At 39.4% G+C, this 13,033-nt stretch overlaps 1 protein-coding gene across 1 annotated transcript; it reads right to left on the bottom strand.

Moving 5' to 3' along the window:
- Positions 1–1,500: 1,500 nt before the first annotated feature.
- On the bottom strand, positions 1,501–6,811 carry LOC144593692 (calcium homeostasis modulator protein 6-like). The gene is made up of 2 exons (XM_078399643.1): positions 6,160–6,811; positions 1,501–4,196 (listed from the first exon to the last, which is right to left on the bottom strand). Exons 1-2 carry the CDS (start codon positions 6,697–6,699, stop codon positions 3,771–3,773), a joined length of 966 nt encoding a protein of 321 aa, XP_078255769.1. The 5' UTR covers positions 6,700–6,811; the 3' UTR covers positions 1,501–3,770.
- Between the last annotated feature and the right edge of the window lie 6,222 nt (positions 6,812–13,033).

Here is a 13,033-nt window from a genome sequence, read left to right as displayed (position 1 = left end):
CCCCTTTGTTCTTGGCGACTCTCCGCTGAGTCCCCCCATTGTCCTCGCCAGTCCACTTCGTTCTTGGTCCCTCCTCAACATTACTTTACTCTTAACTTACCTATGGAATCCCTTGAGATTTTCCTTTACCTGTTTGCGAGATCCATTTCACATCCTCTATTTGTCCTTGTGATTGCATTTTTTTGTGTACTGGTGAGTTATGACACAAAGTACAAAGGATGATGACCTGAAATTGTTCAAATCAGGTTGAGAGTGGGGAATTAAAATGTCAGATAACTTGAAGTTTAGAGTGACCTTACAAATTGAACAGAAAAGTGTTCTATTAAGCATTCATCCAATCTGCGCTGCTTTGTCCAATTCAGCAGAGACCACTCTGCAACTAGGAAGAAATAAAATTGAACTGTTGGTTTACTAGGAAGGATGTAAAAACAGGTTTTGCATCTCCTGCAGTTCCATTGAAAGGTGCCATTAAAAAGTGATTGAGCACAAGGTCATAAGTGATAGGAGTAGAATTAGGCCATTCAGCCTATCATCTACTCTGCCATTCAATCATGGCAGATCTTTCTTTCCCTCCTAACCCCATTCTCCTGCCTTCTGCCCATAACCTCTGTCACCTGTACTAATCAAGAATCTATCTATCTCTGCCTTAAAAATATCCACTGACTTGGCCTCCACAGCTTTCTGTTGTAAAGAATTCCACAGATGCACCACCCTCTGACTAAAGAATGGGGATTAGTGGAGGAGATGGGAGAGTGGAGTAAGAAATTATGGTGCTGAAAGAGGAATGGAAGATGAGTTTTGTAGCTGGATAACTTGGACGGTGGTGAAGATAATAGAAAATGACCCATTGATTGTGCAGGCTCTTAAGGCAGCTCTTAAGGTAATCGGAGGGCAAGGGGAACCTTGTGCGAGAAGAGAGCCAAACCAAAGGAAATTACATGAGGGAACATGGATGAGAAGGTCTCAACCACAGTAATGAAGAAAGCCACAATAAGGAAAAGGAAGAGATCTTAAGAGCATGATGTTGACTTAATCTTTTCATTTTTGCTTTGGACTAATTAGGTAATTGTTTCCAAAATGTTATACATTTTCCAATGGCTTAACATACTATTTTAATTAGATCCCCTCCTCAAAGACATGGTCATGTAAATAAATAGAGACCAGATTTTGCCAGTTCATGTCTCGATCAGGATGCCATCTGAAGGGAGAAAATTAGGCTCTCAAAAATACAAATTCACAGACATTTGTAATGAATAAACATTGCACAAGTAATTTTTTACAGGATTTTTTATTTACTAATAACACAAACAAATGAACATTGTCAGTAAATATTCATAAAATAATCTCATGGTTTGTATAAAATAAAATGTTTTGCCTCTGCATTCCTATATAACACTTGTAGTTCCATAAATGAATATGTAGCAAATTGATAAATAGAATGGCTGCCAAGCAATATAACTTATTTCAAAAAACATAAACGTTCTTATTCACATATGTCATACATTAACACATCAAATAATTATATTTTTAAATAAGCTTTGATTTTTTTTTTGCTTCCACACATTTATAAACTTTACCTTATCATCTGATAGAATAATATATTACTATCTTGTGTAATGGGAGAAAAGAAATGACATTGTAATTCACATTAGAATGTCAGGTTTATATCAGCATTACAGCCACATATTTTCAGGGCAGCTTTGGGCTGTTGCTACAATGTAATCCTTTTTTATGCTTCCGATGAGTTTAAGGTGCAGAGTAAAAGTGTGAGGAAATTCTCACCAGTTTTCTTCGGCTTGAAGCTTTTACCCGATAAAACTAAAATCTACTTTGCATTATAAATATATAAATTTCTGATTTTTTTCTCTCCTATAGTTACTACAGATATTAACAGTGATAGCATTTTGAAAAGTTTCTGCATTAAATTATAAAGTAATATGTTAACATCATATCAATAAAAATATTGTTGCAGTTTTTACTCAGTAAATTTATATGATAAAATATAATTTAATTCAGTATCAAATTTAATTGAATAAAATAATAGGAGATAAATGGTGCAAAAAAAACTTATCTGGCGAAAAGTGCTATGTACTTTTGGGTCACCTTTTATATTTTGGTTCCATCTTTTTTCGATATTTGGATTAAGATATTTTTGGACCTTTGAAATTATAATATAAATCTATTAAACTGCCTTTTTGTGTTGGCATAGTTAATTGCAAACAAAATGGTGAAATACAAAGGATCCTCAATTCTGCAATTTACTGTAGAGTTCCAAGTACTTATCCCAAAGGATAACATTTATTCACTGACTGGTGTGGGTTTCATCAATGGCCATTTGTCTAGTTATAAAACAGAGGTGATTATTTCAAGGCAGAAAGATCTTACCAGTGCACTGGGTCTCTTCAGTCCCAAGTATGAAAGACAATGGCTTTCTAATAATTTAAGGGATTGTAATAATAGATTATTTCCCTTTTGTAAAACAAAATAAAACCTTTAGCCTTCATTTGCAGAGAAAACAATTTAGCTAGAGATGTGGTTCCAGGCTGATTGCAATGCCATCTGTGCCCTTTGTGGCTATCTCGTTACAGAAATGCTATCAAATACATGCGGATTAACTGAATCTTGACATATGGTACAGTGAGTCAGTAGTCTAAATTACAGTTCATTCGATTTTCATTTCATTTGATCTCAACTGATGGCCACATGAGAGAAATTGGATTTCCATCCATCTCATTCCCTTCGATCATGATTCCTTGGAAACAGGAAATCTACACAACATATGAACCTTATTCATCAGATTCAGTGTGCAATCTAGAAACATTATTTTAGCAATTGCTATTCAGTAATGCACAAATTGGATCCGAGGCTTACAACCATTTTGCCTTGAGGGCCTCATACCTTCAAGTTTAGTTTAGTTTAGTTTAGTTTATTGTCACGTGTACCAAGGTACAGTGAAAAGTTTTTGTGGTGTGTTAACCAGTTAGCGGAAAGCCAATACATGATAACAATCAAGCCATTTACAGTGTATAGATGCACGATAAGGGAATAACTCAAGCTTGGAGTACATCTAATAAACCTGTTTACATGCTTTGTTTTATGAATATCCATCGACCTATCTAGCAGCAGTGGCAAAACCCTGATCCAAATGCATTTGATTAATAAAATTCAATCAGTACGTCATCAAATAATGTGCAGATAAGATTGATTTGTTGGTGTTACAAATGGGACTATCATTGACTCAATCTCAGCTCACTGATGGAAATAATGCTTCTCTTAAAGTATTCTCACTAGAACATTGAAGATGTCAGTGAAAGGAGAGTTTATGTATGCAATGGTTTGAAGCATTTAAATAAGTATATAAGTCATCCAATAATTGTTTACATCAAACATGAGAACTGGAAGATATGAAAATTCTTCATTTGACAATAAGCGCTCATGATGTTCTCTCTTTATAATTTTTTGTTTGAATTAACATATGATTGTAACCTTCTGGAACAGGGTGGAGGAGTCCTGCTTCTCATCTCTGGCAGCCCCCATTCAGAATCAACCCATATTCCATGGCAAAAATATTCCATGCATATTCTCAAAAGAAGATTTTCTATATAAATTTATGAATTGTTAAAAAAAAAGAATCCACATTCAAAGTACCATTACTTGTCTAATGAGAGGCAACATTTAAACAAATATTATTGTTTACATTTGGCATACAAACATTTGAGGCCCCAGTCAAAGCTTAAATTTACTGCAGATGCTCTCAGCTGAGCGCTAGTTCAAATATGGGAGTCAGCTGGATTTTTGTTCCCATCAACAAAGTCCAGCACAGCAGGTACATCCATATTGACAAAGGAAGATGATGCATGGGTGTTTTCGATCTTCTTTTCTGCATATTTATGTATGGTGCTGTAGTATTGGTCAGTTTCGCTGTAGGCATACAGCATAGAAATCTCCTCCCATGCCCCTCTGCTTGGAGTTTTGAATGCCTTTGGTGCAACGGATTCGAAGAAACTCTTCACATTTCTCTCTGCCATTTCTTTAGCATGTTCAACCGCTTTCTTCTCGAGAACTTCGTTCTCTTTTTCCTTGTAGGTTTTCCAAAACTGCAGCTGGAGGAAGCTGACTGGAGAGCAGCAGCGTACAATGCAGGTGGAGGCCAAGGCAAAGACAGTGATGGCTGCTATCAAGCTCCATCCAATTATCTGCAAATAGGAAAATATTTCTTACTTCATATTATCTCCACACACAATGCATATAATCAATCATTTTCTAGTGTAAAACATGGAAAGTATTTGAGACCGATTTCTGCCAAATTCAACAACTGAATTCGATGTTTGAAGGCAAGACAATTCACAAGGTATAAAAGATGAGGCATTAACGGTCAACTAAGCATATCCTTATGCTAAATTATAGAGAAGCTGTAATTGCTTTCCATTTTGTTGCTTAGTAAGTTTTTTTTAAACAAGGGGCCACAGTTTAAGAATAAGGGGTAGGCCATTTAGAACTGAGATGAGGAAAAACTTTTTCAGTCAGAGAGTTGTGAATCTGTGGAATTCTCTGCCTCAGAAGGCAGTGGAGGCCAATTCTCTGAATGCATTCAAGAGAGAGCTAGATAGAGCTCTTAAGGATAGCGGAGTCAGGGGGTATGGGGGAGAAGGCAGGAACGGGGTACTGATTGAGAATGATCAGCCATGATCACATTGAATGGCGGTGCTGGCTCGAAGGGCCGAATGGCCTCCTGCTGCACCTATTGTCTATTGTCTAAAAGGGTGACAATGTTGACTCTGGTATTCATAGAGCCCAGGATAACACAATAATTCTATGCATTCCAGAGGCCTTTGAAAATAAAAATATTCCTTCAACTGTTTCTGCACTTGTAGAGCCCTTGTAATCCAGTAATACTGTCTGTCGAATGACTTCACATTCTTTCCAAATTCTGCCCAATAAAACATACCAAGTTGTTTAGAAGTAAAATCTTGTGCCAGCTCTTACAATTTCCAAGCTGAAAGAGCACCCAGAAGAGTCTAGCAGCAGATCACCAGCCAGCGACAATAATTTGGAGATGAGGACAACTGACAATTGTGATAGCAAGGAATTTTTAGGTGTTTAAAACTGTTTTCAATGGAACTTTACAAAGAACAGCAGGACAAGAGCAAAACAAATAAAATACTACTTCTTCTGTGCTGCTTGTACAATCTTTAACTATTACACCTCCTTTAGTGCCTTGCTGGAATGAGAAACTAAATTCCAGATGCCCTTTTGCAAGCTATTTTTAAAGGTGTGATCTGATTTCTCAACAAACCCATGGCATTGAGTCTCCTTTATACACACCATGTGATAATCACACTCTTCAATAAAATTAAAGTGCATTTCAGGCACAATTTGGCCAACATTAAACCTGATTTTTCTGTTCATAGTTTTCTCCAACCATATCTATCTGATATTATTAGTAATTTCTAATATAATTATAATTATAATTTATAATATAATTATAATTGTATTTTAATAATTGGGAAACTAATATTCATTGATCATGGTGACAGAATGGAAACAGTTGACACGTAGTTTTAGTTACTTGCTGAATATATGTTTCCTAAATATAGTCGTCCTTGTCAGTTCTGTGACCAAAGTATTTTAAAATCTGTATGCACACTATTTTTTTTAACTGTACTAAGATAAAAACAGAATGTAACATCTGACTTTAAAATGCTGTTCAAGCTATCATGAATGTTTATACTGGGTGGCAGAAAAGTGTATGTAAATCAAGAATTTCCGTCCTAAAGACCAGTATCAGAAATAAGCAACTTCAATCAAGTCTCTTCCCAATTCCAAAATGGAAAATGTGAAATACTATAACACATTCTTAAATATGATTAGCAATTCAACATGGGAAGAATATATCCATTAAGAATAATCAAAGCCTTACTGCACAACAGGTTGAAACATGTTTTCCTCTAGTACACGCCCCCTCATCTTCAACACGAGCTCTGAGAATATTACTGGTGTGCTAAGTGTGTTTGGATATATACAGTAATAGTAAATATGATTAACATATTTCACTTGGTTCGTAAAAGCACAGGTTCTGCACTTCTACACAATATGGCAATTCAATCTGTAGAAGAAAGTACAGTGACAATAACATCTGCCACCAAATGTATTTCTTACCTGGGAATGTGCACAAAGTAGTCGGTGAATATCAGTTTGGATGGACTGAGGCAAAGATGAATGACCACAAGGCACATAATAAAGATTTTGATGGCAATTTTTGTAGGAAGGGTTACTGCAGAATTTGTTTAAGTAATTGTTGTAAGGGCCAGACATACCACATTCATAGATCATTCCATTCAGCAACGCAACAGAAATCCACGTTACTGGGGCTACGAAAGCTCCCATGGTGATTTGCACAAAAATCTTTATGCCACGAAAAGTGATCCTTTTAGAGCGCAGCTTTGCTTGATTGATGCAGCAGCCAGTACATAGCTTCCACGTTCGGTTGCTTATGAAATAGCCCAGTAAGAATAAAACCAGGGCTGGGATAAGAAGAAAAACCATGCTGTAGATGAAATTCCATGAGCTACAGGGACAGTTGAACACGACAACAGAGAATAGTTGTTCCCCTCCAGCAGTTGCTAAAGCCAGAAAGCTGTAGCCCAGTGTAGTGTGCTGCCTGAGAACAAAATTCAGCAGGGTCTTAAATTTCTCCATCTTCGGAGCTAGCAACGGACCTAATGACTGCTGTTGTAATTTCCTTTCAGCCTTTCAGACCTTCTCAGAGTGTTTCGTAAATAATTTATATCAAGCGTTTACTGGCGATAACCATTTATAGGAAAGGGGTTGGAAAATGAAACCAAATCTAATTAAAAAGCAGAGCCCTGCAGAGTGCTATGTGCCTGCCAATACAGCCTTTCAGTAACAGATTCCATATGTTAGTCTGAACGAATATCAAAAGATACTGCAGCTCTTGGCGTAGAAGCTGCAGTCATTTCTGACAAAGAGCGGAAATTCCGTCATGACCAATTATCTTTATGAGCTATCCGTTGCTTTCCCCTCGAAGCATGTTATCTTTTGCATAAATTTCTTGCAAATGAACAAGATCTTTAACATTATAACCCAGGCTGGCTGTTGTGGGAACATCAGCATCACTGAAATCAATATTTATTTCCATTACTAAAATTACAGTGCCCTCCATAATGTTTGGGACAAAGACCCATCATTTATTTATTTGCCTCTGTACTCCCCAATTTCAGATCTGTAATAGAAAAACAAAATCACATGTGGTTAAAGTGCACATGGTCAGATTTTATTAAAGGCCATTGTTATACATTTTGGTTTCACCATGTAGAAATTACAGCTGTGTTTATACATCGTCCCCCCATTTCAGGGCACCACAATGTTTGGGATACATGGTTTCACAGGCGTTTGTAATTGCTCAGGTGCTTTTAATTGCCTGCTTAATGCAGGTATAAGAGAGCTCTCAGCATTTAGTCTTTCCTCCAGTCTTACCATCACCGTTGAAAGCGTTTAGTGCTATTTGTCAACATGAGGACCGAAGTTGTGCCAATGAAAGTCAAATAAATCATTATGAGACTGAGAAACACGAATAAAATTGTTAGAGACATCAGCCAAACCTTAGGCTTACTGTTTGGAACATCATTAAGAAGAAAGAGAGCACTGGTGAGCTTACTAATCGCGAAGGGACTGGCAGGCCAAGGAAGACCTCCACAGCTGATGACAGAAGAATTCTCTCTATAATAAAGAAAAATCCCCAAACACCTGTCCGACAGATTAGAAACACTCTTCAGGAGTGCATTTGTCAATGACCACTGTCCACAGAAGACTTCATGAACAGAAATACAGAGGCTACACTGCAAGACCCAAACCACTGGTTAGCCACAAAAATAGGATGGCCAGGTTACAGTTTGCCAAGAAATACTTAAAAGAGCAACCAGAGTTCTGGAAAAAAGGTCTTGTGGACAGATGAGACGAAGATTAACTTACATTAGAGTGATGGCAAGAGCAATGTATTGAGGAGAGAAGGAACTGTGCAAGATCCAAAGCATACCACCTCATCTGTGAAACACGGTGGTGGGGGTGTTATGGCCTGGGCATGTATGGCTGCTGTAGGTACTGGCTCACCTATCTTCATTGATGATACAACAGCTGATGGTAGTAGCATAATGAATTCTGAAGTGTATAGACACATCCTATTTGCTCAAGTTCAAACAAATGCCTCAAAACTGGCTGGCAGTTCATTCTACAGCAAGACAATGATCCCAAACATAATGCTAAAGCAACAAAGGAGTTTTTCAATGCTAAAAAATTGTCAATTCTTGAGGTTCCATATCAATCACCCGATCATGGCTGATCATCTACAATCAGTACCCCATTCCTTCTTTCTCCCCATTTCCCTTGATTCTGTGGATTCTGAACAATTCTATTCTACAGCATGAATCATTAATCGTTTGAATTGAGATAGGAGGGCTAACACTAAATCTGGTCGAAATTAGTTCATTTTTCCTGCATCAATGATGACCAAACCCAAACTCAGAGGATGGAAGAGTGATCAAGGGAACATGAAGCTAACAATGTTGGAATTTCAAATATTAGACAAATAAAGTATAAGTTCAAAATGCATACTCAGAAAATTTAAGCCTTGAGTTCTTATGGGTAACGGTGGAGAATAATTGATAGGGAGAAAACGGGTACTGAACCAAATGAACACAAAGGTTGTACACCATTTGGTAGAAACAAGGAACTGCAGATGCTGGTTAATACACCAAAGGACACAAAGTGCTGGAGTACCTCAACAGATCAACCAGCATCTCTTGAGAACTTGGATAGATGACCTTTTCTGTCTCGATGCTGCCTGACCTGCTGAGTTACTCCAGCACTTTGTGTCCATATTCCATTTTTTCCATAGCATCTGCTACACCACTTAATAAGATCATAGTTTATTCTTACCGCAGCACCAATCTCCAGTGCTAACCTAATGACCTTTGATTCCCTATATGTTCAAAATTCTATCAACCGCAATCTTGTATCTGCAACAACTGAGCCTCCTTGACAGTTGATAATTCCAACAATCTACTCGCCTTATGTACAAAAATGTCTTCTCTCACCTCATGCTTTAACAGTTGTCCTTTTTTATTCTGGACAACCGAACTTTGGGAAACTTCATCTCCACATCCATCTAGTCAAGCTCTGTAAGTATTTTATGTGTTTCATTGAGAGAGCTTCTCATTCTTCCAAGCATGCCAGTCTAGGCCCAGTTTGCTTAATCTCTTCTCACAAATCAAACTCACCAAACTAAAAGTCAATCTGGTGACTCTTGCATACATTCTCTCCTTTGCATATGTACTTCCTCAGGTAGGGAAACCAGTCCTGTTCACTATATTCAAGAGGCAATCACACTAGAGTTCTGTAATAAATGGAGCAAGATGTTTCTGGTCATGTTCAGAAGAATCAGCTAGGATCTTATTAAATGGTGGAGAAGGCTTAAAAATTGTAGTAATCAGCAAAGCCTAGGCCATGTTTGGGCATATTCACAAAATGCTGGAGTAACTCAGTGGGTCAGGCAGCATCTCTGGAGAAAATGGACAGATGACGTCTCAGATGACTATTCTTCACACTTCTTCCCTTTTCTTCCAAGATGCTGCCTGACCCGTTGTGTTACTCCAGCATTTTATGTCCATCTTTGGTATAAACCAGCATCAGCATTTCCTTTTTATTCCATGATTAGGAATGGCTTGATAAGTAAAATTTGCACCACTGAAATGCCAGGTATCAATCGTATCCAACAATGTTACTATATAGGGGGGATCAGACGGTCTTGGTACATTGGATTATTATTTTCACATGTACCATGATCCATTGGAAACATTAAAACAAAATGCTAATGCAATCTTGGACTTTGGTGCAAGGGGTATTGAGGATGGAAGTTTTGATTACATTTTGCGGGGAGCTGTCGAGACTGCACACGGAGTATTGCATGGACTTCCCACAATTAATGAAGTATACACTTGTGTGGGAGGCAGTGCAAAGCAAGTTCACCATATTGATTTCTCAGATGAAGGGGTTAACGTAATAAGGGATGGAACATATTGGGCCCAAACTTATAGGAGAAAGGGAGGTGAAAAATAAGATTCTTACAGGGATTGGATGTAGAGAGCGTTTCACCCAGTAGAAGCATCGAGAATTAGGAGTCATCGTTTTCATATTCAGGCAAAAGAGTAATTTCATCTCTAAAAAGGTTATGAGATGTAGGCATTCTCTACCCAAAGAGTGGTGGAGACAGAATTGTTGCATATATTCAGGATGGAGAGTGATAAACATTTAGACTACAAGGGTCCATTGGAGACAGAAGGCATGGAGATAGAATGAGAAAGTGTGACAGAAAGACTGAACCATCCACGATCTCATGCAGAGTAGGCTTCAGGGTCTGACCGGCTTCCCCCTTCTCCTGTTTCTTACATTCCTAATTGCCTATCTTTGATACTCAATAGCATTACCATTCCCCCAAGTCCCAACAACATCAACATTCTGGGGAGGTCTGGACATATGGTTGTGGAAAGAAGGGTGTGTCTATTTTGCTTGGACTTTCTCTCCTCACTGGCACCTCATCTCCTAGCATCACATCTGATGGTCTGGCTCCCATATGTGAATGACTCTCTTTCTGGTGACCCGTAAGCCATTCCACAAACGTTCAAATCAACCATGATGAAATACTCTTTACTTGCCTCTTTAGTCCAACAACTTTCAAAAAGCTCAACACCATCCAGGACAAAGTAGCATATTTGACAATCTACCCACTCGAAACCTTCATTGCCTCCACTGGAAAATGCACAGTAGTTACCCACCTAGGTCGACTATTCCTACTGTGAGGAAAAACGTTTTCACCCAGAGAGTTATGAATCTGTAGAATTCTCTGCCACAGAAGGCAGTGGAGGCCAATTCACTGGATGTTTTCAAGAGAGAGTTAGATTTAGCTCTTAGGGCCAAAGGAATCAAGGGAAGCAGGAACGGGGTACTGATTTTAGATGATCAGCCATGATCATATTGAATGGCGGTGCTGGCTCGAAGGGCCTACTATTTTTCCATGTTTTCTATGTTTCCTCACAAACCAACAGCCTTTATAACCAAGAAGGACAAGGGCAGCATGAGCCTGTAATGTTGGTGCTTATGCATCATTGTGAGATGGAAGCATATCACTGTCTTCAGTATCACAGCGTCCTAATTCCTGGAGCTACCCTGACCAGGGGCACTGTAGATGTACCTTCACCAGATAGTCTGCAGCAGTTCACAAAGGTGGTTCACCACTGCTTTCTCAATGGTACTTCGGGATGGGAAATAAAAGCCAGTCTTGTTAACAATGGCCACACAGCGAAAAAAAATTGAATAAATCAAAAAATTCCCTCCTTATATTTTTCTACTTTTTCAGACTGTGGAAGACATATTAATGAATAATTTGAAAAAAACACATTTAAAAAAAAGGTCGGGGGCCTCGAGCCTTCCATTGACGGGACGATCTTGACTCCCGTAGCCGGCAGTCAGACCCTCTCGTCAGGGCGATCAAGCTCCTGCATCAGGGGGAAATCTCATCTGTCCCGCGCCGAGCGATTTACCCTGGGTCTGAAGAAGGGTCTCGACCCGAAATGTCACCCATTCCTTCTCTCCTGAGATGCTCCTGACCTGCTGAGTTACTCCAGCATTTTGTAAATAAATTCCTTTGATTTGTACCAGCATCTGCAGTTATTTTCCTACAGTACCCTGGGTTGAAAGGCTGGAGCGATTGGGCTTGTATACACTGGAATTTAGAAGGATGAGGGGGGATCTTATTGAAACATATAAGATAATTAGGGGATTGGACACATTAGAGGCAGGAAACATGTTCCCAATGTTGGGGGAGTCCAGAAGAAGGGGCCACAGTTTAAGAATAAGGGGTAGGCCATTTAGAACGGAGATGAGGAAGAACTTTTTCAGTCAGAGAGTGGTGAAGGTGTGGAATTCTCTGCCTCAGAAGGCAGTGGAGGCCAGTTCGTTGGATGCTTTCAAGAGAGAACTGGATAGAGCTCTTAAGGATAGCGGAGTGAGGGGGTATGGGGAGAAGGCAGGAACGGGGTACTGATTGAGAGTGATCAGCCATGATTGCATTGAATGGCGGTGCTGGCTCGAAGGGCTGAATGGCCTACTCCTGCACCTATTGTCTATTGTCAACCTGGAGCTGGTCGAAAAACTTCTGCGAATTGGAGCTCCCGACGTTGGTCTCTCCCCGAGACTGCGAGCTCCTCGATGTTAAAGTCCGCAGACCGCAGTTGGAGCATCAATCCCAGGCAAGGGATTGCAGGCTCTGATGGCAAGTCCACGTCCCGAGCAAGGCCTCCAGCTTCATGATGTTAAGCCGTAGAGCGACCGGAGGTACGATCCGGAAAACAATCGCATCTCCGGCAAGTTAAGGGATTGAAAAATAGTTTCCCCAGATTCCCTCCCCCACCCCCCACAGAAAGCAAACCAGAGAACACTAACACAAACTTTTAAAACATACTAAAAAAAACAAAAAAGACGAAAAAACAGACAGACTGTTGGCGAAGCTGCCATTGCTGACGGCGCCACCCGGTGGAAAATAAGCAAAAACAAAAGGACTCGTATAGGAAAATATTGAGGGCTAATTAGCATCAAGTGGGTAATCCATCTCGGCTCTCTGTAGGCGGTACCATCACAATAGTTAATCGTGCACCTAGTGACAACACAACAGCTAACAAGGACGGTGGAGCATAACGGCAATCACAATGTATGGGTTGTGTCTATTGTAATCTAGCTGCTACACCTCATTGCTTTTTAACCTAGTTCTGTTTTCTTAGTCAATTGGCATCATTTGCTGAACAATATTCACTGAGTCATTCACCCCCATCCATCCTCCAACAGATTGGCTGATGTGGTGTCGGTAGATACGCTGATAAAGAAATGAGTGTTGTATCAGGAGGGCACAAAGTTCCTCAAGAACAATCCAGGTGCAGTACTGATCTTACCTGTTGCTAGGTTG

This window comes from Rhinoraja longicauda, chromosome 5 (genome assembly GCF_053455715.1).
Source record: "Rhinoraja longicauda isolate Sanriku21f chromosome 5, sRhiLon1.1, whole genome shotgun sequence".
NCBI classification, from domain to species: Eukaryota; Metazoa; Chordata; class Chondrichthyes; order Rajiformes; family Arhynchobatidae; genus Rhinoraja; species Rhinoraja longicauda.
This window is presented reverse-complemented; position numbering and strand designations above follow the sequence as displayed.